At 47.1% G+C, this 25,977-nt stretch overlaps 1 protein-coding gene across 1 annotated transcript in view; it reads right to left on the bottom strand.

The window, feature by feature from the left end:
* Positions 1-256: 256 nt before the first annotated feature.
* USP24 (ubiquitin specific peptidase 24) overlaps positions 257-25,977 on the bottom strand; it is a 139,040-nt gene continuing 113,319 nt past the window's right edge. Inside the window, exons 56-68 of the mRNA XM_046661124.1 lie at positions 21,486-21,582; positions 19,059-19,175; positions 18,450-18,542; positions 16,759-16,861; positions 15,049-15,170; positions 14,020-14,133; positions 12,014-12,079; positions 9,926-9,992; positions 8,668-8,746; positions 6,276-6,351; positions 5,792-5,878; positions 5,323-5,433; positions 257-2,928 (exon numbers count right to left, since the gene is read on the bottom strand). Of these exons, the coding sequence (XP_046517080.1) occupies positions 2,866-2,928; positions 5,323-5,433; positions 5,792-5,878; positions 6,276-6,351; positions 8,668-8,746; positions 9,926-9,992; positions 12,014-12,079; positions 14,020-14,133; positions 15,049-15,170; positions 16,759-16,861; positions 18,450-18,542; positions 19,059-19,175; positions 21,486-21,582 (1,195 nt within the window). The 3' untranslated portion in view covers positions 257-2,865. The remainder of the gene's footprint in view (positions 2,929-5,322; positions 5,434-5,791; positions 5,879-6,275; positions 6,352-8,667; positions 8,747-9,925; positions 9,993-12,013; positions 12,080-14,019; positions 14,134-15,048; positions 15,171-16,758; positions 16,862-18,449; positions 18,543-19,058; positions 19,176-21,485; positions 21,583-25,977) is intronic.

Genomic DNA, 25,977 nt, shown 5'->3' with positions numbered 1-25,977 from the left:
TTCACGCCAGGGGCCACTTGGGGGATGCGGAAGCTAAGGGGGAGACGTCTGTAGGCCATCAATGGTGCTGAACTCGGCACCATTTTCCAGGCTTTGCAAATGAATCCTGAAATGGTCACGTTACCCAGAGGGAAGAACAGCAAACTTGGAGAGGGGACCCTATTCACGCGGCAGCACCGCAGCATCACTTCCCCCCAGGACGCGGCCCCCACGGCTGCTTTCTGACACACGCAGAAAAATGTCAGGAGACTCCAACTCCACATTTTTGAAAAATTTATTTTATACCCTTAGAAGCTAAGAACTCTGCCACTCATGAACCAAATTTAGAATGAAGATACTTCCCTAATTTATCCACTTCCTTTGGAAATTCTATAAACAAGGTTTTGTACACAAGAGGTAGCAGAGGGCAATTCCAGTCTGCTCGCCCGACTCCCGAGGCGGCTCCTGCACCGGGGGCTCAGCGGGAGGGCGTGGGGGTCTGCTGCGGGGCTCCGGGGCCCTCCCGTTTGTTGCGCCATCAGTGAGCAGGCAAGGCCTCCAGGAGGGAGGGGTCCTGGGCAAGCCGCCTGCTGGGAGGCGCTCGGCCATCCCAGGGGGGCCTCATGACGGAGCTTCTCGAGAACATACAGCCCTCGGTTAGTTGTGCAACTCCTCCTTGACGTGCAGACCACTTTGAAGGATTTATAAAAACATCTTCATCCAAAAAATTGGCAGTAAAAATGACAACTCTTCCAAGGTAAGCCTGTCATAATTGTCACTTTGTTGTACTACTTTAAAAAAAAGTCATCAGCAGGTCCAGACTGCAGCCGTTGGAAATCACGTGGTTACTGGCAAAGGGAAAGGGATGTTCATCGCAGCAACCATGTCAGCACAATCAACCAGAGCACGTGACACACGAGTGCCGGGCGATCGGATGAAGCTCCACGGGGAGGACAGCAGGTGCCGGGGGCGTGGAAGGTGCTGTTTCCATAGGAAATAAGGGGACTACAAGTAGCAATTCCACTCTTGAATTTGGGCTCCCAAGAGTGTAGTCACCGGCGATGTCGCCCCAACACGTACCATCTCCAGCATGTCAATGTCAAGCCCCATACAATCGTTCTGGGAGGATGGGGGTGGAGAGAGGGGTGAACATGGGGTGGGGAGAACAGGAGGACGTGGAGTATTCATGGACTCAAAAGCAATTTTAAAACATCACATTCAAAACTGCAAAAACATCAGAACCAGATAAAATTTGCCAGCTGCCCCTGAGCACTTCTCTGAGGCCACAGCGCTGCTCTCAAATGCCGGCCCCACACGTCCTCGGTGTCTCTGACAAAGGCCACCGCCAGCCCCAGGTAGGTTACACGATTACAAACCGAAGCCTGCCGCATGGAGACTTCAACAGTTCAACAGGGAAATGACCAGGCGACTGACACACACACGACGAAAGCTGCCTGTCACGTGCTGCTCAACGCAGGAACAACCAACGGGGCTCTGTGGGGCCGGCTGAGCCCCTCTGACTTGGCAATTCTAGCCAACAATGGCAACCTGGCACCTCCCGAGGCTCCCTGGTTCTGGGCGTGGTGAATTGAAAATAAGGCAGAACACCAAAAAGAGGGTTGAAAATGTGGGTAGCAACTCAAAATACAAAATGTACAAAATATATGAAATATGTTGGCATATCTCCTCCCCCCACCAAAAAAAGGGGAGCTAGAATGTAACCTGCAGTCAGTGAATGGGGTTATAAGGGGGAAATACAACTAAATGGATGGTGGTTCAACTGCCTTCTAGTTATCACTGGGAAAATCAATCTCGTCCCTGTCTTTTCAGTGTTCATTAGTCACGTGGAGGAGAAACAGTCTCAAATTCCTTCTCTGCATTACAGTTACTAAGAACTCACACAGCAGTGTCTCCAACTCAAATACTGACCTTCACACAACCAGCCCCAAGGGTTTCGGTAAGTGCGTTTTAAGCAAAAGCAAATGATTGCAGATCACATGATTTAAGACTACAGTTTATTCAATATGTCTCCACGCGTTAAAAAGAAGATTATATGAAGTCAAACTCAATAAAATTATATTTTAAAGTGCCTTTTATTTTGCTGTTTTTAAAATTTGTTTTGGGGACAACTCAAAACTTCCTTAGTGACTGGCGTCAAAGTGCACCCTGTACTTCGGGAGGAAACAGCATTTTTTTTATTGCTCTTTTCAATCCCAATGATATCAGGAAAATACCTTAAAGAGCTTAATCATTTCCCAATTTGTGATCCAGATCACATCTCATGAAGGTCCGAGCTGATGCACAGGGCTCTCACCCAGACCATCTGAGCTGTGCAAACAGGGAGACATATCAAATACAAAGGTCTGTCAGCTGCCTCAGCCGCTCTTTCCAGCGCGGAGGAACCATCACGTCTTTACATCATCTATTCAATGTTACTGCACGATTAAAAACTTGCCCCCACACATCTAAAGGCAGTTTGCTTCTTTTTTTTAAATATAAAAACCAAAGGAATTCTTCTGTAGCATTGTAGAAAAAGCAACAGCCCTACCCTCACTCACTCCTGCATGTTCATGTAACAAAAAAGTCTGCCACCAGCTTTATTTCCTAAAATCTCCACCAAAATGTTAATCCACATATGGACCGTGTTCCGGGGCGGCTGCCGCACAGGCCCGAGCCTCCCACTGCTGGCGCGCTCCCCGCTCCCCGCCTCCCCAGCGGCCCTGAGGGCACTTTCCTTAAAAACGCTGCTGCTCCCGTCACAGCAGGCTCCCCCTGCTCCAGCTTCCCGGCTCCTCCAAAGGGTTCAAGGATGAGAGTCTGATTTCACAAAGATGCTGAGCGTGCAGGAGCTGGATGTGACTTCTCCTCGTGTGCTGGCATGTTCCTCTAGGGATCGACATCGTCAAGGTCACTTCTTAACTCGCCAATCATCATGGGTGATTCTGAACCCTTTGAGAAAGAAAAGGAAGTTAAACTCAGACATAGTCAAGTTAGAAAAAAAGGTTTTCTATGCTGACTTGTGTTCTGTAGTTTAAACGTGTTCTCATTTAACAAGTTTATTTAATGTCCATCAAAGGGTAATAAAACATAACTTTAACACCTTCTACCTGACAATTCTGGATCATGCAAAATTTTCAATTCTACCTTCTCATTTAGGCATTTAACCCAGTGACTTGGCTAAAGTCACAAAGCTGCCTTGTAGCAGTGCACACGGCTCTCAGAACTCTGGGCGAGCAGGGCGGAGGCAGGCGCTGGCTGCCACGTGCCCACGGATGGCGCGGGTCATTCTGGCGTCCGAGTTCTGCCTGTCACCCACTGTATGGCCTTTGGGCCATACACTAACGGATGGTTCCAAATGCCTGCAATGTGCCTGGCCCCGCCTCGGCCGGGGGGGGGGGGGGGGGGGGAGCGGGCAGAGTCTGCAAAGTGACAGGTCAGCTGTCAGGAAGTGGGAGGTAGTGGAGGAGCCTGAGGGGGAAGAACAGAGAATATCTGATAAACTGAAAGAAAGCCGAAAGGTTTCTATAACTCTGAAGATGAGAGGAGCGAGGCATGCAGGGGCCACATCAAGCAGGACTGTGCTGAGGATTCTGGCCTTTATCCTAAGAGCGATGGAAAGCCACTGAAACATTGAAGCAAATGAACGAGAGAGGAGAAGAGGCGAGGCAGGAGAGTCTTACAGAGATCCAGGGACTAAGGTGCTTATGACGACAGATGGAGGAGAGACATTTAAAAGGTCAATCTGACAGGATCCGTGAAACCGGATGTCACCCAGGTGTCTGCTCGACACCCTGGGACAGGGGAGCTACTCATGAGATGAGGACCAGCTTTGCGGGTGGTGAGGAGGGGCTGGGCACGGTAAGTCTGAGACGAATCAAGTGGAGATATCAGGGAGAAGGGAGCTGATGTACGTGTCTGGCACTTAGAAGAGTCGAGGCTGTGGGTGTGAGCAAGGGGCAAGAGGACACAGGACAGGGACTTGAGGAACACTTAGTGGCGGCCCAGAAGAGGCTGAACTGGAAGGGGAGCTGAGAAAGAACAGCCACAGGGGTGGAGTGAGGTGTCATGGAAGCCCCAGAAGAGAGTATTTCAAAAGGGGAGGAGTGGCCAGCAGTGTCCGATGCTGCTGAGCAGTCAACTAAGATGAGCACCGAGAAATGTAGGCTACTCGTTAGCACACCTGCTGGGGCGGAGGGAGGCAGTCTGCTGGAAGAGGCTGAAGAAAGGGTGAGAGGGAATATGGAGACAGCTAAGTCTCCATAATCCTTTGGAGAATTTTGGCTGTGAAGAAAAGGAGAGAAGGCAGGGGAAAGAGAAGGAGAGAGGTGGTTTCTAAAGGAGGGGAGAGCTGAGTGTGTCGACACTGCTGGAAGGGATCTGCAGAGAGGGAGAGGATCAAGATGCCAAGGGGGGCGGGGAAGGGGGGAAGGGGTGGGGGCAGGGAGGGAGAGAAAGAGGGTGTAAGGTTTCTGCAGAGCTGGGGCAGGCGGGCTGGCTGGAGCCTGGGGAGCGGGGAGGGACGCCTCGGCCACGGGAGAGATGAGGACACTGCAGCAGCTGCAGGAGCTCTTGTCTGATAGCTTTTATTTTCTCTGCAAATAAAGCAGGTGATGAGGCAAACTGCTGAGAGGGGCCTTGGGTGAAATCACATCACTGTGCTGAGCCTCAGTTTCCCTCCTGCACACTCAGGGTAACCGGGACCTCGCAAGGTGGTTCCGAGGATCCGAGAGACAACAAAGGACATCAACAGGGCTCACTCAATGAGGCCTCTGTGCCGAGTCCGTGAGGGATCGCAGAGGGACGCTCGCTGACTGCAGGGAAGACCCCCTGCGCCTCGCCACATCCGCACTGCTGTGTTACTTTGCACAGAGTAGGTGTTCAATAACTATTTCATTCCTTTACTATTGTTGTGATCAGTACAGAAAATGTTCCTATTTTTTTTTTAAAAAGCTTAAAATTATTCTTTGACTCCCTGACAAGCAGGTATATTTCTAAGGCACAAGGCCCCTCCTTTTAGGGGCCGTGTTTTCAGGAAGGCTGGTGAATACACAGGTTGGGGGGCAGTTTGTAACCCAGCAGAACGGAGCCTACAAGCTGGCCTGACGATGTCAGTGGCCGGGCTTTATCTCCAAGTGGATGACAACAGCCAGCCACGGACGCCTGCAAGCCCTTCCACTTTCCTGTTGACGCCGCTGGTCTACTCCGTGAGCATGCTGTTGGTGTGTCCTGGACTGAGGTCACTGGCGGGCGGAGCTGGGGCCTTTTGTCTCCTGATCATGGAAGCTCTTTTTGGAGAACTTCAGAGCCGGCGCTGCCCTCCACAGGACAGGCCTACCGTCGCACCTGCTGTAAATGCCTCTCTCCGTTCTCGTTCGCGGGACTGCTCTCTGACCCGTTACTGCTTCCCGATTGCTCTTTCTCGTTCAGCAAAGCCGTGGCGTATGCCAATGTGTCCTGAGGGCGATTTCACACAGGAAGCCAGAGTCAGCGGCTGTTAAGTGGCGGCAGCACCCACCAGGGAAGACCACCCGGGAACCTCGAGGCTGCTGCCTGCATGGTGGCCGCCAGAGCGCCCCCCCGACCTCAGCAGCAGGCTGGGGACCAGACTGACCGAGCTGCATGCTTTTCTTCTAGGCAAATGGTCTGCATAACTACGCCCATGTGCCATCTTGTCATGGAAATTCAATCCTTTCTTCTGCTCTTTCTCATTTTCAACCTATATCTCTCTGCTCTGAGGCTGCAGTTTCTGAGAAACATACTAAAAATCCTACCTCAGGGATTTCAAGCCACACAAAATCAAGACAACCGTCACCTGAGCGGAGATGGTTCGCTGGAAGGTTTTCCCAGTTGACGTCTCATTGGAGACGTTGCTCTGCGGCGTCCAGTAGTGCTCCGACATCTGAGGCGGGGGGCCAGAGCACCGTCAGAGATGGCGGACAGGCACCCGCGAGCCCGCACTGCTAACCCCAGCTACCAGAGGACAAGGAGCAGCCGAGTGGCATCTAAGTCCACCCAGACCTTCCATCCCACCAGGAGAGTCTTTCTCGGGAGAGCTCACTTCCGCTCTCAAGATCTCGGTAACAGCAAATGCTACGTCCTATACAATCCCTACTTTTTCACCCATAAAGTTAAGACACAAATTTAATGCATATTGATAGCTATCAACTGTACTAAAAAAGGTTTGAAGTCTGAAAATACTTGGAGGTCAGTCTCAAAATTAAGTTTAAGAGCTGCTTCCTGACAAGACGCACTGTCCCCACTCCTACGTCAGAGCCAGCGAGCGCAGACGGACCGACCTTCTTCTGCAGCCACTGCACAGCCCAGCTCCAGTGGTGCGCGTGCTCCTTGAAGTACTCCTTCGCAGCAGGGCACCTGCAGGTCGGGGAGGCACATTAGACAACGCTTTCTCTGCATACACACTTGCTCAATCTACAGTACTGTTTAAATTTGGAAACACTAACGCTACTCTCATTAAAGTTCAGTTGTCTTTATATTAAATTTTTAGTTTTTTTTTTTTGGTTTGGATATGCTCACATTTAAACTTCAAAGGCAACAAAAGGTAAATGTGTCGTAAAAGTCTCATCTATCTCTAACTCATCCAGTCAGTTCTAGTAAAATTCAAAGTTGCAAAATGAAAAATAAAACAAAAAGTGCACAACAAATTGTATATTTAATAAGTGACTTTTTTTTTTTGAGGATGATTAGCCCTCAGCTAACATCTGCTGCCAATCCTCCTCTTTTTGCTGAGGAAGACTGGCCCTGAGCTAACATTCATGCCATCTTCCTCTACTTTATATGTGGGACGCCTGCCACAGCATGGCTTGCCAAGCGGTGCCATGTCCGCACCCGGGATTTGAACCAGCGAACCCTGGGCCGCCAAAGTGGAACGTGAGCACTTAACTGCTGCGCCACCAGGCCAGCCCCCTAAGTGACTTCTCGATAGAATCAAACTAGTCTTTACCTTTTATGATTTGAATAAGAATGAATGATAGTATAGGAAAAACAATTTGGAAGTGCGGTCCTGGAGCCCCCCTCTCTCTCCAGTTTTACTTGCCCATCTAGAAAGCTATTGTGCATGTCTGAAGACAGTACTGGCGGCCATACTGCACCTCACATGTGTATAAACTGACATGTGAAGGACACGGAAGCACATAAAGACACTGGTGTCTGGACTGTGTCTGCTGGCCTCAGACAGATTGTGTGGCCTCAACACTCTGTGGAGATGCCGCTCTTAGGCAAATACTTATGAGGACAGGCTGCTAAGAGCAAGCCCCATCAGGGAACCCACCACTGGGGCAGGATGACATCCATCTGTGTCCACAATCTGTCTCATCCGGCAAACACGTGTGCAGGTATTGTTTCAATGGGGCTCTCTCAGTTATATCTGTTGAGGACGGTCTAATGAGCAGATGACGCCTAACGGGTTTCTCATTCTTATTTTGGTACAAGTCCAAGGATGGCAATACTCAGCCTAAGAATGAGCAAAAATCTGGAGCTAAATAATTTAAGCTATAAAGACGACTTGGTGCAAAACTCAGTGAGGCAGTGTGGTCTGCTCAAAACCTTAGGTTATCATGGAGTCCCCCAATCTTCCATCTGCCTGGGCATTAAAGGGTGGACTTGAGATAGCAAACCACTAAGGTTCCTTCTAACATTGAGAACCTCTGCTTTCCAAGTGGCTACTGCCAGATGACGGATAAACAACACGTGGAATATACATACACTGGAATATTATTCAGGCCTACAGAAGGAAGGGAAATCTGACACATGCTACAACATGGATAAACCTTGAGGAAATCATGCTAAGTGAAATGAGCCAGTCACAAAAAGACAAATAGCGCATGATTCCACTTCCGTGAGGTGCTGAGAACAGTCAAATTCATAGAGCCAGAAAGCAGAACGGTGCCTGCCAGAGGGAGGAGGACTGAGGAGTTGTTGTTTAGTGGGGATCGAATTTGAGGTTTTGAAGATGAAAAAAGTTCTGGAGATGGATAGTGGTGATGGTTGCACAGCAAGTGGATGGACTTAATGCCACTGAACTGCACGCCTAAAAATGGTCAAAATCATAAATTTTATGTTACGTATGTTTTAGCACAATTAATAAAAAGAGAAAAGAACCTTTGCCTTGAAGTCAGTCAGCCTGTGCTCAAGTCCCAGCTCTGACGGCAGGCATGTCACTAACCCACCTGTGATAAGGGACTGCCCACAGCGCCTAACCGCACGTGGCTGTGGGAAAGCTCAGGTGAGCATGAACACAGGCGGAGCAGCTGGCACGGCGCCTGGGTTCACAGTGTGAGAGGCTGGGACGTGATTTCGTCTCTGTGACAGACTGTCTTGAAAGTGGGGACCTGGAAGAGCTGGCAGTGAAGTGACATCAACGGAAGCGATGTCGAGTGAAGGGTCATGAACTCCTGCTGTCAAGGTCTCTAACTCTGCCTCGATCCCTGCCCTTCTGCACACGGCCTAGTGGTTGAGCTTTTTTCTTTAGATCCCATAAGGTCTATTACCCTTTCAACACTCTCCCTCTACGTGCCTCTGAGACCATCTGAACAGGTTTCTGTGCCTCTAAGCAAGTGCACCCTGACTGAGGCAGCTTCTCTAGGTACTAAAACAAGGCAGATGTTTTTCTGCTCTTATTTGACTTGTAACTAAAACTGATTCCTCCCTGCAGTTTGAGTCAATACTTACTTTTGAGCAAGAGTTACAAGAAATTTGACACACTGGTAGCAGCGACTGCTGTCCACATGGTTGCTGTGGTGCATCAGAGCTGAAGGAGGAGAAGAGCACATTTCAACAGCAAAGCCTCAACTGAGAGCGGCTCCAAGTGCTAAAAGCTCTCCTGTTCTGATGACAAACCGTTCTGATGCGCAGACAAGGAACTTAACTAAAAGCATGGTTGCTGCCGACTCAGTAGGATTCCCCAAGTTCTAATGGGTAGAAACACTACTTTAAATAGTATTCAAGAAACACACGTGGCGGTGAAAGCTTGAGTTTTAGGAGAAGTGACAGGAACTAAAATTTATGCTGGCTGATTACTCACTAGGGCCCTCCAAACTTTTCCATCCACCAGGCTACTGACAGAAGAGCAGTGATAACATGTTAATCTGATAAACACAAATTTATGGTTTTAGTTCAGTTCAGCAAACAGACCCCGCTCTGTATTCGGGGATTTAAGCACGAGCAGGCTCCTCCCTGCTCCTGAGGAGCGTGGGCCGTGAGCGCCGGGGCCGGGTGCGCCCCGAGCAGGGCTGCTGCTCCACCGCGTGGCACAGCGCAACAGAGTACAGGCCTGCTTGCCTCACATCTCTTTTCCGCCATAAAATGAGGCCTAAATCTTCTCTTAATACAAAGCAAAATCTAAAATGACTCAGATTAACTGCAAATACAGGCAGATGATGGGCGTTCAATAGCACTATTTTTAACCAAACTTTTTCTAAGAAATGGCTCATTAAAGCCACTTTAGCCTTCTGAAAAAGAAAACTCTGCCAAAAAACACTGATGAGCAGACAGCAGAAATGTGGCTGCATTCACAGCACAGGTGAAAAGGCAATCACATTTCATGAGCTTGGCAATACCCTGAGTCTGAGGTTTTAGCTTTCCCTCCCCAATGGCTACGAAGTGGAATGAAAGGGTTCCTGAGTCAGAAAGTGGCCTTTAGCTTGTTGAAAAAAGTCAGAGCTCCCCTGAGTCTCACCTGACCTGGGAAAAGGGCCTCCAGCTGCATCTCACTAAGGGCAGGAGGCGTCCAGGGCGACAAGACCCTCTGACTGGAGTGAGGGGGCCCACGGCCCTAACCAGACTTGTCCTGCTTCCTCACTGACCTACGCCAGGAAGAGCAGTGGGGCAGACCCGGCGGAGGAGCCCGGCTAGAACACCAGGCCATCTGTGAGGACGTCACCACACAACGTTACTACGGACATTTCCTAGGAAGGGCAGCCATACTTGCCTAGTAATCCGTTTTCTGTCTCAAACACAAACTTGACTCGCTCTACTTGTATGGGATCTTCAATGACCTGTGAGAGGAAGGAGCGAAGGCCGGTCAGTGAAGGAGGAACTTGGGTTATAGCCACAGGGGCCTTTCCTTTGTAATTCAAGAGATTAATTTAGTTTCTGACTCAACAAAACCCAATACAAACAAATGTCATGTCATTGCCATATATCTCAACAATATCCTAAATTTTAAACTTAAGATGAAAAACTATTAGCAATTTTGAAGATCTGCTCGTCTCCTCTCTGTTCTTACCAACTGCACCTATGGTTCTCTGTGGGTCACAGGACGGGTATCTCATGATCCCAGGGATAAGGGAGTTCGGGTCCAACGTGTCCACCACACATGTGTCAAAGTGTTGCCACAGGCCAGGCCCCACCAGCTGCTGTGGAGGGTTGGCCACAGAGGCTGGATCTAGGTCTCACTCGCTCAGTATTTCTGGCACTGAACTGTGCACAGTGCAGTGAACTACGCGGTCTGTTGCTGAGCAGATGAACAGCACATGGCCCTACGCCTGGGGAGCAACAATCTCCCAAAGTCTGTAAAAGCATGAGGACCAACGGAGGCAAAGGACCAGGAAGAGGAGTTTTTATAAATGGTGTCCATGATGTGTTTCCTTGTTCAAAAGTGTTTATTAAATGCTTACCCTGAACTAAGGCCTCTATCAAGTCTCAGGGACCTACGGGGAAGCCAGGCCCTCCTCTCTTTAAGGAGCCCCTGGGCTAGTTTCTTATCAGCTCACAACCAGCCACCAAATTCTATTGATTCTCTTTCCAAAACACCTCTTGGTCTGTCCCCAGGCCCCTTCTACCCCGTCTCTCCTCAGTACAGGCCTCGTTCTTCCACACTCAGATCACTGCCACACACTCCTACATGGTCTTCCTGTTCCAATGCTGCCTCCTTCTTCAGTCCATCCTTCAAAACAACTGCTGGGAGAATCTTTCTGAGACACAGCTCAGGTCATCACTCTCCTGCTTAGAGCCCTTCCCCGGCGCCCCAGAGCTGACAGCGGAGGCTGCAAATTTAAGCATCTATGACTCCAAGAAATGAGCTAAGTGTGCTGGGTCTCAGACAGTCGGGAGCAGTGAGGACAGCGGGCACCAGAGGCCATAGGCCTCTCGGAGCGGACATGCCGCTACTGCTCGAGGCGACTGCGGCGTCCAGCAGATGGGATCACTATGGCCAGATTACCGGATTTCTCAAGGCAGACTAGAATCCAGAAATTAAAAAACAAAACAAAACAAAACAAAACCGTTTGGGCCAAATACAACAAGCATTAGGTGGAACTTGGCCACCAGTGTGCAGCCGCTGGCCCACAGGGAAAGTCCACATGCACTCGTTCCTGAAGCCTTTCGTGATCTGGTTGGGGCCTCTTTCCCCAAGCCCTACTCGGTTCCCACTCCTAGCCATACCACTTCCTTACAATTCCCCAAGCAAACTATGGGTCTGGTGGGAGACGGGGGCTCTGGGGCCAGCCGCTTGGCTCAGATCCTGGCGCCATCACTTATTAAAGGTGGCCTTGGGCAAATCACTCCATCTCTCTAAGTTTCAGGTTCCAGAAAGACTGTATTTCACCGATTATAAGTAAACTTCTCCCTGATCTTCATATTTCCAAAATTGGGTCCTACAGGCGATTATACTTCAGTTTCATGGCATTAGTAGGACACAGATAATCAACAGCGTCTTAGACCTAAATGAACTGTTGAGCCTACAACTTACCTCAGGGCTACTGTGGTGAGGTCTAAACAGCACAGTATTTGTGCTCAGCACAGCCCCATGCACAGGAAGGCCCCCTCACCCCCGCCCTCGGCACTGCCAGTGCTGTGTACGTGGTCAGCTCCCTCGCTGAGTGGGACTGCCTCTAGGGCAGCTTTATTACTGCTCACTCCACCAGCAAAGCTCTAAAGACGACTGAGCTGAAGGGGACCCTGCAAGTGCAGGCCCGACGAATGTGGAAACAACACAAGCACACACGGTTCGTCACTTACAAACATTTGCAGACTAACAAACCCCTGAACTCAAGTGAGTCAGAATACTGTAACTTACCAGTATCTCGTGAAGCAGCTGGAATGTGTTCTTTAACTCGTGGGGTGGAGCTGTTTCTAGTTGGTTCTGAAACATTTTTCAAAAGCATAAAAATTCCAGTAAGTCTTCAGAGGAAAGCACGCAGGAGCGGCACTCGTCCGTGCAGGATCCCGGCCCTGGCAGGACTATCTACCACTAGCCGGCTGACGGGAGCAAGTCAAATGCTGAATCTTGGGACTAAACCAACCACCCCTACGGTCCTCCCAGCTCCAACACTCTGTGACACTGTGCTATGGGATGAGGAAGGAGGGGGGAAGGCAGAGAGGAAAGGAGAGAATTTTAAGTCACCAGACAGGCCCAAATTTATATTGATGTTTCATTTAGACACATCCTATTTTGTTTCCCAGAATGCACTGGGGCAGCTATGAGATTGCAAATGGGAGTGCTCTGAGGCAAGCATGCGATGAGAAGTGTATGAAAAAGTCAGCTGATGAAACAGAGGAGCTGCCCAGACACACCAAGTGGAGGAGGTAAGTCCACAAAGCTCCCATTCCTTTGTGCGCTGTGCCCACTTCACACGTGCACATGGCGGACAGGACACCGCAGCACAGCACTGTGCTTCCGAGGTGCCAGGTCCAGCACTAAGCAAGACTTCACATGTCACACTCACTGACTCTTCACAATCTGTGAAGTCAAGTCACATCCCCTCCCACCCTGAGGAGGACTCTGCCTGAGGTCCTGCAATCAGTAACCAGCAAGGAGAGGGACTCGATCACCTCTGAGACAGGGCTGCACGGGGAAGCCTGAGGGCAACACGGTTTGGTAAGAGCCTGAACAAGAACCTCCGCATCACCTGCCACCTGTCAACACACACGTGTCACCATTACAGACCCCGACGCAGGGGAGACATGTGGCAGGAATTTTGTGGGCAGCCACTACTGTACATGGTGTAAATTCACAGGACACACACCAATGTAACAATATTGGTCCCTGGGGTAGGGTAGAGGGGACAAGGCTGCTTAGTGTTGGTCAAAGTGGACTTTGGCCTTATTTGTATGTTGTAATTTTTCACAAAAAAAATGCAGTCATGCATTATTCATATAATTAAAAATTCAAGATTAAAAACTACTATCAATTCTGTGAGTAAGCTTAAGAGTTTTTCTAGTAATCCCTACAAAGGCAGTAAACTACATGGTTAAGGGTACAGCCCTGGAACCAGATTGCCAATGTTCAAATTTCCACTCTGCCACTTACTAGTTGTGTGACCCTGGGGGCAAGTTATTTACTCTGTGCCTCAGTTTCTTCAACTGTAAAATGGTGATAATAACAGTCTTTCCCTCACATGACTACTTGAGAATTAAGGAAGTTAAATGTGCCACCTGCTTGGAACAGGGCCGGTGTGCAGTCAGTGCACCGTAAGCAGCAGTGGTAAGGACTGTACCGAGCAGAACTTCCTAACGAACTACACCACTATCTCAGAAGGTGGGAAAACCCTACTTGTGATTTTTAAAATGTTGCCAGGGGAAATAATCTGAAATTGGAAAATGATTTCACATAAAAATGGTCACCAGGGCATGATTATTGACTATAAAGTATGATTCTTAATAGCTAAAAATTAAACGCCATGCAAACGTGCATCACTAGGAGGGGAATGGTTAAGTAAATTAGGGCACACGGGAGAAGGAAGTACTATATTCACTGGTAACTTTTAATGATATGGGAAAATATTCATAATGTCAAGGGCAAAAACCCCACAAAATCACAGACAACAAAATGCCAATTATGTTAAAATACATGCATGGAAAATAAGAGGAAAACCTAAAAGAATGTTTGCGGTGATTTCCTATGAATGGTGTGATTTTGAGTTCTTATTTTATTCTTCACTTTTTTTTACATGAGCATATCCTATTTTTATGATTAGGAAAAGCAGCTAAGGTTATTAAAAGCAGCATATCGCCCGGGAGCAAAGGAATGCTTTCCCAGCGCCTGGGCCACAGCCCTAGGCCAGCGCCGACCCCGAGTCCCACCTTGATGCAGTGCAGCACGGAGAAGGAGAAGTGCTCGTTGCAGAAGCAGCAGTACACCACCATCTTGATGAGTGCCAGCAGCGAGCCCGTCAGCTCTCGCAGAGCAAACATTACCTAGGGGGGCGGACACAAGCGGAGCAAGCTTTACCCAGGCCATAGCTGCCAACACTTTAACTGAAATTTACGCACATTTAGGATTGTCCACAATGCCTCAGAATAGGGCTCCCTAACTGCCAGAGGTCTGAGGAGAGATTCCAGGGTGGCCTAAGTCTGTCTGAAATTTAACACAATTTGTGCAAATGCGCACCTTTTTTTCAGGAGTCACTTTCATCAGATTTTGAAAGATAAATGCCCCTATCCCCAAAATTAAAACAATCACTGATAGGTCCAAAAATTAAAAAATGTTAAGATAAAAACAAAAAGAGCTATACAGCACAGCATTGTTGATGGAATTAAAAAACCAGTCTGTTAGACTGTTTGTAGATTCAGATACGTGTAAATCAAGCTATGGAAGAAGGCCTGGAAGAGTAATTCTCCAGAGCTGGGTGGAAGGGGCAGGGACTCAAGACTGCGGATGGCCACACAGCATGCGCTGCGAGGGAGGGCTGCGGCCCACCTCCCTACCCCTGAGGGTCAAGGAGCCCGTGTGCTGCAGAGTGGCAGGATTCCAGGACCAGGCATACACAAAGAGACTGGGAACAAAGCCCTCTGATAATAAATGGAGGAATTGTGCTGGTGAAGCGCCGCTGACCTCCTCCTGGGATCTGGAGGGGTGATCAGCTGGCCTGGCCCTGGAGGCCCAATTCTTGGTCGCAGAGAGGACTGATGACATCCTCTCCAACTGATTATTTCTTTCTGACATATACATAGGAAGAAAAATTAATTTGAAAGAATCATTTCTTCTCTTAACAATACTCTTCTTCATCAGAGTAACATGCAAAATATAACTAATAACAAAAGGTGTTTTTCCTCAAATAGGAGAAAATACTTATGGAAAAGGAAAACAGCTTCAGAAGAACAAGTACATACCTCCAGCAGGTAGGGCTTCCCTTCAGACAAGAACAGCAGGGCCTCCACCTCCTCGTGGAGCGGCAGCAGGGGGCCGGCGGGGGCAACGCTGACCGGGGGCCGCGGTTTAAAAATACCGGGAGCTTTGGGAGACAAAGGAACAGAAGCCGCCTCGCTTGAGGCCAGTTCATGAAACGGACGACTACGAGGTGACGCGATTCTCTCAAGATGCACACACACGGCGCACGACCCACAACCTGCTCTCACACGCAAGAGGGGAAGGCAGACATGGAGGCACGAAACGACGTTCACCTCCTTCTTCCAACATACGCCCAAGCTGTAGGTGCGACTATGAGGATCCAGACTCCTAGCGATCCCCGCCAGGACAAGCTTCCAATGAAGTAAAAATATAAGCAGTACATAAAAAAATGTCCAAAGTGCCTCTGAAGAGACACTGGACAAGACACTTTTGTTGCTCAAACGACTATCGTCAAAAAATGGCCAACACCACCTCTGCTAAGCAGAATCAACTCCTATGGAAGGGGTCACCCCATTTGCCAGAAAAAGAAGGACTCACGCTCTCCTTTTCTTTCATCAACCTGTGTGAACACACGGACTGGGCAGCTCTCTTTTCAGATGTCTGAGTTGGCGTTTAGGAAGCACACTCTACTCACAACCATCCAAGCGCTCCCCCAAGGCCCCTCCGGAGCCAACAAGCATTTCCAGACTTGAGGGGTGCGCTGTGGTTCCACCTAGTTTCCTGCCTGTCAGGTCTTCCCAGCCACACGACAGGAAGACCCGAGCACAGGCTGTGGCTCAGAGGCCTCCAGTCCACTGGCTGCTCTGCCACTTACTAGCTGGGAGACTGAGAAAGCCACCAAGCCTTTGTGTGTCCTAGTTTCCTCATCCACACAAGGGATAACACCCCTCATAGATTCATTGCAGAGACTAAAAACAGTAAACAGAAAGCCCCAGGGAAAGGCCCGGCACAGAAACTCTCAGTGCTGTTCAGCGGCTTTGTCGTATTATTGTCGTTACTGTTGTTGGTGCTGCCATGACAAGGCCTAGGAACAGCACACACACACAGTACACACAGGGTAGGATACTAGATAATGACCTAGACAACTGTCTTAGCCACACTGAGTGGGGACTGAGCTCTTAGTTCTGGAGGACAGAATAGGAAATGCTATCAACGACATCTTACATTCAAACACATTTCAATGACATAATTTACATCTGAGCCTCTTTAGTTTTACAAAGTACTTTGACATTTTATCTCATTAATCTTCATTACATCTGGGGGGTTACATTTTTAAATATTTCCATTTTGCATTGAGGATCAGAAAGGTCAGGTGGCTTGGTCAAGTCCACACAGCTAGGAGACTCCAACCCACACCTTGGCTCTTTCTGCCACCAGACCAGTTGTACCAATGACAGGAATGAACAAACTCCGAACTGGCCGTTAATCCTAGAGGGCTTTTAAAAAATTTTCATACATGCCCCCTCCCATTCCAATAAATGACTGACTTTCTCTTGTGACAAACTAGTAAAACAGGGTGAAGTTTAACATGAATTAAAATGAAAAATTTTAAGTCCTCCTCAAATATCCAATAGCCAAATGAGAAATAAGTAATATCCATTTAATTACTAACATTATTACTCTCCACGCATTACTGACAAATTCAGTATCTCTTCATCTTTCTAGTGTATTAAAGACATGTTAAATCTTACCAACGTTCCTTTGGGAAGAGACGTCTGAATGCAAAACAAGCAACGCCACCGTGTTGTGCAGGTTCCCAAATTCTCGTGCCTGTGCGGAACTCCACCGACGGATCTGTTCTCCGAGAAAATAAAGAGGACACTAGCGTTTTGGTTAGAAACAACATGAAAAGGAAGGGAAAGGATGTGCTGGTTCATGATATCTTGGGCACAATTCTTTCTTCATGCCTGACAGTAGAAGAGGTCAAAGTACAAGATGTCACAGGTTTTAAACTGGCTGAAGAGTGCTTGTGCTCTGAGACATCTGAACTCATATTCTAAAACAAATCCATTCACGTGCTCAGTTTAGGCACTGAGTGCTTTCCATGTGCCAGGTAATTTTCCTGTCCCTCAGCATAACGGGGACAGCCCCTGAGGCTGGCGATCTGGAGGCCTGGCCTCCGCTGCCGCCACCGTGCTGTGTGGACGTGGGAGAGTTCTCTACCGTAACGAGCCTGCACTGGTCTAACAGCAGAGATAAGCTGCCTGTTCTGCCCCTCTTGGGGTTGTGAGGACCAAATGAAACATTAAAAGTGAAACTGTTTTCAATGTTATCTGCTCCATAAATGCAAAACAATATTAAATATGATCTAACAATATTAATTAAATATAATTTAAATGACACTGAATTTAAATCCATCATCAGTGTCAATGGAGCCCCTGATAGAGAGGAGCATGATGTGAAAAATGGACACTGCAAATCTCAACAGAACAGCACGCCATGGTCTCAGTGCTGGTCTTTTTAACATGGAGGCGTCAGAGCAGCATGGCGGGACAACAGGAAGCCGAGAGGAGACCTAAGCAGCAAGCCCGTCTCCCTCACCCAAGAAAGGAACACTTCCCTGCGCAGGCCTGACATACGGAAGGAATCAGAGCTGGGTCTGAAGGCTGCTCCAGACGCTTCAGCTTCGTGACCTTGGACAAGTCACCTAATTTCTCTGCGCTTTAACTCCCACCTGAGAACGGGGAGGAAGCTGCTCATGTCCCTGAACATATTGTGGTGTAGCACACGAAGGGGCCAGTTGCGTCTGGCACATAAAAGGTATTCTATAAAGAGAGTTTATCATTACTCTATGTTCACCTTTTTGTACTTTAAATCTATAGACACCAGAAATATAATGGATGGGAGAAACATACCAACATAGGAACTTCAAACAGGAGAGTCATTTTCAGATACATCCAATTTACACAACCCTATTATTACAAAGCAACTTCCCTTTCATTTTCTGAATGTAAGTATTATGTTCGCAGCAACACCTTTCAGTGTGTGACTGTGCAACTTCACAGCTGCCTTCTGCCTTGTTCTCAGCATCCCACTGAGCAACTGCCACCAGCGCAGCCTTACTCACGGTCCCAGAGAGCAAGCGGAGGAGCCAGCACCACCTGTCCTGGAAGGCTCTAGAACCCACTCAGAGCCCGCCATTCCTCCCGCGGCACTTGACACTTCACATTTTGACTGACATTCTACTTAGTTGTTTCCGTGGGTTATTACTGGACTAAATCCTATGAGAAAGCTGTAAAAATAATTGAACTCCAAAGAACATCCAAGTCTACACGGCACTAGTACCTGGACTCAGGAAATTAAAAATATTTATCATCTAATAAGAGAAACCAAGTGGCTGTGAGCCCACGGCCGCCCCTCGGGCTCGGACAGGAGGCCTCACCTGACTGCTGTGCCGAGCGGGCCCCAGGAGAAAGCGGACCATGTGGCGCAGGGCCGAGTGCCGCAGAAGGAGGTCGCCAGCCCGGAGCCCCTGCTGTCAGGGACAGTGAGAGTGACAGATTACATTATTATCCAGACAAAAACTTGTTTTAAAAACACAGTTAAATAAGTTTTAAGAGTCAGTAAGTATTATATTTTTCATATAAATATTATAGATATAAATACATATATAGATACATATAAATTTACATATAAATATTACAGTAAATATTATAATTTACATATAGAAAAACTTGTTAAAAATCTAATTTGAAAAACTCTTGAGTTTCAACAGCCTCATGCTGCTTTAGCATGGCTACTAAACGTGCAGTAGCCACCAGTTTTAATGCAGACTTCCACTGCTCTCCATGAGTAACTATACCTACCAGTATCAGAACTCCTGCAAGTAATTTTAACCCACGAATTAAGACTTTTACGAAGAAACACTCATAAAACCATATCACATAGACCCTACAATGACCTAAATTTGGTCTAAATTTTTTCCATATATAAAACTCCTTTAGATTATAAATCTGCTGTATTAGGAAAAGATAATAGAAAAAAAATTTACCTTTTGTACAAAAGTATTGAAGAGAAAAAAGTACTGAGCACAGTTTTTACAATTTTCTGGGACATCTTTATCCAACAGAGCAAGCAGTACCTCCAGTAACTGATGAAGGCTTTTTAACTGGTCAGAGGAAAGATGAAATTACATAAAGAAAAAGAACATAAGATGGACATTTGTCACAGGATTAACCTGAAGTAAATCACCGTAAGAACAAAAGGAAAGTGTGACTGATACAATCCAGTCTCAGATTCAGATGGATGTACGCTTTGGAGAGCAAAAACAGAATTACCAGTTTTACCTTCAGGGGAAGACTGTACTGCAGAAATAATTAAAAGGAAAGCCTAGCTTTGATTCCTAGCTTTCAGACTCAAGGGCACGATTCTACCGCCTGATGGGCGCATGTTCTCCAGAGCCGATTTCCTTGTGTCTCTTAAAAAAAGGCAGGGGGTTTTGGGGAAACATAGTTCTGAGTCCCTCCCTCCACTATGCTACTTCTTCACATAACCACAGATGCAAAGAATAAAAAACACAGACACAGGCAGAGGGGCTAAATCAAGCCAATGGAGCGAATGGAGAGCAACGCCTGACAGAATGACAACGGTAATGTCGACTCAACTGAGAACTTACTTGAAAGCCCGCTGACGCCTCATGGAAAGCTTTGAGAAACATTTCATCTGTTTAGAACCATTTTGGTTATCCCATTGCTTCTTCTTTCCCTCCCACCCCAACTATGTTTGGACAAGTCCTTGAAAAATTCATCTGTGATCTGAGAATTAAGACCAGGCTCACTACTGCTATTAGTTCACTCCTCTGAAGATGGTGTTCGTGGACTTCTGAAAAACTCCCACCCATCCTGTCACACCCATCACACACACAGTGACATCTGCCGTTTATGTAGCCCTTCACTTTCAAACTACTTCACAATATAAAGTGGGTGGCAAGAGGCACCATTTCTACCAGGGGGAGCACAGACATAAAACACACGAGCTGGATGTCCAATAGGATTTACTGAGGCAAACGGCGTCCACGCTTAGGCCCTCCACCACGCCCTTCCCTTTCTACCATCTGCGGTCCCGCCTTTAGAGGCTGGTGGGGTGAGACGCTGCGGCCTGACCCCATCTGCAGGGAGACTGCACTAATTCTGCCTTTATCCTTTGTTTGGGCTGGTACCTGGGAGGAAGCGGGAGAGTGAGAAGGTCCTTACGTTAAATGTCTTCAAAAATTTCAGAGCAGTGGTATCCAAACTGCCCGAAGCAGAAACCAGTGACCTATTTTATATATTCTGGGGGAGGTTTTGTTTGAAAAATGGTTCTGCTATTTAAACCGACTGAAAACCACCACCTATGTAAACCTCAACTTCCCCGTGATTCCTGGAATTGAGAGACAGTCTTCTTCCGGGTCCTTCCTAAAGGGCATATTTGACCTCCTTCTTCATTCTGGACTGAGCGAAGCTCCTGAGCTTGTCTGGGCTAACGGTGCACCCCTGGGGCAGGTGATGTGGAGGGAACTAAGTGCTCGAGTGCGAGGCCCCGTTTCTGGATTAATATCTTCCTTACAGGACTTGCTCAAGGTTGAACAGCAAAGCCCACATCTGACTTTGAAGCAGCAATTCCTAGAATTTGCATTTAGTTCATTGAGACACACTGTTTCCAGCCAATGTTTATGAGGAGCCAATTAATTTTTAAAATAACATTTTTCAAAGTTTTCCATGTAGTGTCAGCTGTTTTAAACAGCAAACTCGGAAAGTAACTGCTGTTTTTGCTAAGACTTAATAACAGATTAAATAATCAGACTTACGGTGTATGTCATTTATTTCCCTAAGACTTACAATTCGGGGGGACTGAGGATGGTAATAAACACCACGGTTTGTTTTAGCATGTGTGGAACTGTGAATCAGAAAATACGCTGCAGAAAATATGGTTACAAAGAAGAAGTTCAGAAGAAGAGGAACAAAGATTAGGGAATAATGGAGACCAATGAAGGAACTATTTTGGCCATTGCCCCTGGATGGATGGTATTACTTGGTTTGGCTACCAATCAAAGGTTTCGGCCACGGAAACAGCTCCTGAGGACTGAGACAGAGCCGGGGGTGCTCCAAAGGCCTGCTGATCTAGAGTAAGTCTCTAGACTGGGCTAGTCTGGGTGCAGAGGGATGTCACACAAACTCTCGAGAGAGGACGTTGAAGCGGGGGTGTTCTAGAGAGAAAATCCTGAACAGACCAATGCAGACCTCAACTCCTGGCCTGCCCTGACTTCTGGGATACAAGGGGAGGACAGAATGCCTGCTACCTGGCGTTGGTCAGAGGGTCAGCTCACAGAAGACACGTGATGTGGCAAAGTCACTCCAGTCCCAGGCTTTCTCATCATGTGCAATTTAAAAAATTCGGTAAAAACAGAATGTACAAATAAAATTTTAAAAAGGGGACCGACCTTATCCTGATAAAACAAGGCACTGTCTAGGGTTTTCTCCAGAATGGTGGCCACGGCAACTCGTACTTCCCTCACATTGCACTCCAACAAGAAAATCCTACAACAGAGAGAAACGTGGTGTGAAAAAGCAAGACAGACTTCTAAAATGCAACCTTCCCCACACGGGTGCCACCGAAGCGCTAAGAAGCAAGGTTCCTCGGAGATGCGGTTCGAGTCTCCTGAGAGCTCTGGCACACACCCACGAGCCAGAGTGAGGGAAGGAAGCCAAACAGGAAAACAAGACCCCTGAATGCTGAAAAGCAGATTTTTTTCTGCTGCTTCTTCCTCTCTTCCCCAAGATGAATATCTGTACAAGGGCAAACTTGGACTTAAAGTGATACGAGAGCAAAGAACCTGAAACGTTATAAAGTCTACTCACTCAGGAGGAGTTCTCCCTGGCACCCTTCAATTTCTCAGAGTAAGATACTAGTTCAAGTTCTCAGTCAAGACAGCACCTCCTAATCGCCCTGTGCACCTGGATTTCCGTCCTTTTACTTTTCTTCCTCCACCCCCTCCCCTTACTTATTTCTCAGCCCTCCTAGAATCTGCTGAGGCAGAGGAGGACCTGCTCCCTCCTTCCTTCTTCTGTGGGGATGACGACAACGACAGCAGGTGAAGGCTACCAGGCATTTCCGCTGTATGTGGCACTTCTTGAGTTATGTCAGGTACAACACTACACGCTGCCGTGCAGGACCGACTCCAGCCCCTTTCGGCAGGGGTGGGGGGCAGCCTCAGATGCGGCGGAGGGCACGGTCAGGCAGGGGCTCCCGCTCTCTGGCGCCGGTGGCCATGCAGCAACCAGGTAATCGCGCACTTCCCCCCACTCAGCTGTTCTTTCTCTGCTTTCTACACTCGCTTGGACATGACAGCCCACATTACAATTAGCAAAGTGAAAATCCATCTATCGTTTCTAACATTTCTTCACAGAAAATTCTTATTCTTTCGTGTGAAAGATTTAACCACAGCAGTCCCTCCTCATCTGCAGTTTCGCTGTTCATAGGTTCAGTTACCTGTGGTCAAGGTCTGAAAATATTAAGTGGAAAATTCCAGAAATAAACAATTCCTAAGTTTTAAATTATGTGCCATTCTAAGTAGCCTGCTGAAACCTCGAGCCGCCCCTTTGTCTGGCAGATCCACCCGGTATACCCTACCGGCCCGTTAGTCACTTAGTAGGCGTCTGGATTATCAGATCGACTGTCGAGGTATTGCAGGGCTTGTGTTCAAGCCACCCTTATTTTACTTAGTAATGGCCCCAAAGTGCAAGAGTAGTGACGGTGGCAATTCGGATATGCCAAAGAGAAGCTGTAAAGTGGTTCCTTTAAATGAAAAGGCAAAAGTTCTTGACTTAGAAAAAAAATCATGCACTGAGGTTGCTAAGATCTACAGTAACTTTTATTAGAGTATACTGTTATAATTGCTCTATTTTATTATTCGTTATTGTTGTTAATCTCTTACTGTGCCTAATTTATAAATTAAACTTTATCATAGGAATGGACATATAGGAAAAACGTAGTATATATAGGGTTTGGTACTATCCATGGTTTCAGGCACCCACTGGGGGTCCTGGAGCGCATCCCCTGCAGCTAAGGGGGGACACTACTGTACGACATAATTTTGATGACCCAAGTCACGACTGTCCTGAGGCACTCTTTTCAGGTCTCAGCAGCAACAGCTGCTCTCGCCTCTGCTTGGGTGGAGCATCTCCATTTCCCTCCTCCTCTCTCAAGAGGATGCTGACAACCCTGCCCTCTTTCTCCCAAAAGGAAGATGAGAGTGGAGCTTTCTGAGGTCACTGCATTTCTGTTCATTCTGTGTAACTGTTAATGCTACTAGTGACCTAATTCGAATTAGATAAGACCCTGTTCAAAATCCTCTAAGATTCTAAGTGGCAACTGGAAGAAAGTTTAAAAGCTAACAAGTAATCTTATAATATTTAGCTCTAGAGGCTTGATCAGATTCAGGCACAATTCTTTCAGAAAGAATATCTTTGGGGGTGCTTCGCATTTCCAATCACAGATATCAGGAAGCACCATGAGAATGCAAATGAGACCAGAATATGGGGAGTCCTATAGGGCAAATGACCAGTCTCCCTGCAAAATCAATGGCATGACAAAAAAGGAGCTGATGAGGAAAAGGAATGAGTACAGATTAAAAGAGTCTTATGAGACACACAAATCAAACGCTCCATGTAGAGCTCATCTGCACCCTGAGCTGTACAAACTCAATGAATAACACTTTGGAGCCATCAGGAGAAACCTGAACACGGCCTAGGTGTAGGAGGATACAAAGGGATTATTGTCATTTTTGTTTAGTGTGATAATGGTAAAGCACTTGTATCTTTTTTCTTAAAAAATCTTTACCTGTTAGAGATCCATGCTGAAACATTTATAGTGAAATTATATGCCGTCTGAAATCTGGGTAAATAAGATTGGCAAAGCGTCGACCATCTGAGCTGGCGAACGGGTGCGTCACTCTGTCTATTTTGGTGTATGTTTAACATTTTCCACAACAAAAAACTTTTAAAAGATGTAAAGTACCCTTCATGTTAGTAGTTTTAACTTCTTTAGGTCAAGTTTTACTTTGTTTAGATGATTTGCAAGCAGTATGTACTACTAATTTCATTTTTTACAATTATAATTACATTTAAAAATTGCTTTAAAAAAGGACTCTCCTGAGGGGCTGAACTGAGAGAGAGCACTCTCTTCACACTCAGTTACTAAAATACTGGGACAATAGATATTTATTTTTTAGTTGTAACAATGATAACCTAAGTTATCTTGAAAGTTCTAAATAAGTAACTAGAGAGAGAAGAATATTAATTCTTCAAAAATATGAAATCATAGCATTTGATAGTTATGAATAATTGGGCTATATAAAGAAAGAGACAAAATATATTAAACACTACCAGAAAAATTGAGACTAGGGAATTCATTGGGATTCTTGACCATCAGGAATTCTAAGAAACCAAAACATACTACACAAAAGGAAGCTACTGAGTTTCTCTGGAGATATTTAAAAGCAAACCTACTTGGCTATAAGGGAAGGAACTAAATATCTGCCATGTTCCTTCCAAACGGGTGATGATTCTATGACATTCTAGTGCCTAACACAAAACTCACGAGTCCTTCTATCGGGAAGACATTTTGGAATTAAACTAGAAAAACGGGGGAAAGGTGATCTCTAACGCAAACCTAAAGGGATGGCAGATAACCGCAAAGAAACATCTACTGTTCTCTCTTTATGAACCATACGCATGTATACATGCACATATGCAGGCACAAATATCTGAGTGCTTACTACCTGCCAGGCGCTTTGTGTACAGCAGGGAACCAAAGAGAAGCAGCTTCTGCCCTCAAGAAGCCTAAGCTGAGGGGGAGACAGTGAAACAGAGCAGACTGACAGCAGAGCTGCTGCAGACGGCTGAGCGGAGGGAACAGCCTCTCGGACGTCGGAGGGCTGAGAAGGCGCTTCCGCAGAGTGTTCCAGAGGGAAGGAGTAACAGGTGCAAGGGTCTTTAGGCAGGAAAAAGCTTAGCGTGTTCAAGGAATCAACAAGCTAGTGAATGACAAGGCAAGGAGGAAAGTGAAAGAAGGCAGGCCTGGAAGGACAGACAAGGCCATCTTCAAGTAAGGCCTTGTGGGTTCCAGTAACCCACGAGTGAGATGGGAATCCACTGAAGAATTTTAAGCAGAGAAGTAACATGATCTAATTTGTTTTAAAAAGAAAACTTTGCTGCTGTATGAAGCAGACTGGAGGAAGGAGAAGAGGAGACATCAAGTAGGCAAAAAGAAATGAATGCCTGAAGCTGGTTCCTAGAGAGGAAGGGGATGTGGGATCATAAGTTTCAATTATATCTCTAACTTGCCACCAGACTGTGATCTCCTGCGGGAAGGGACTTGCATTTGTGAATTTCCTGTTGTCTGTTTAAACTGGGGATACCAGAGGACAAACGTATGCTGACAGAAATGACCCAGAAGAAAATTCTGGAAGGTAAAGATGCAGGAATGAGAGTTGATAATTAAAAGGCAACTTCCTTGAGAAGGTTTGCTCATGTTGAGATTCATTTTGAGAGGAGAGAGGATACTTCCTCCATAATAACAGGAGAAAAAGAGAAGACTCTGGTAGGTGTGTGCCACCTATGATGGGGATGGGGGACTGCTCATCTGTTACCCCAACTTTCTCAGGGAGGAGGAGGCAAGCTCATCGGCTAGAAGTAGGGCGAGCCAGCAGGGCACATTTGAGGGGTAAGAAGGTACAGGCGAGGCAGAGAGAAGGAAGAGCCTGCTGGGGACAAAGGAGATCAACTCTGAGAGATCCAGGTGCTCCCTGGTGCCCCACATGCGCTGAACTCCCTGAGGATAAGAGAAACTGACTTGACGAGGATGATGGGGAGTAAGGTGTGAACATTCACTGTGACTGGAACATCTTGAATTTTCACTGAAAAAGCAAATTA

This window comes from Equus quagga, chromosome 5 (genome assembly GCF_021613505.1).
Source record: "Equus quagga isolate Etosha38 chromosome 5, UCLA_HA_Equagga_1.0, whole genome shotgun sequence".
NCBI classification, from domain to species: domain Eukaryota; kingdom Metazoa; phylum Chordata; class Mammalia; order Perissodactyla; family Equidae; genus Equus; species Equus quagga.
Note: the sequence above shows the minus strand (reverse complement) of the source record. Positions and strands in the feature narration are given on the sequence as shown.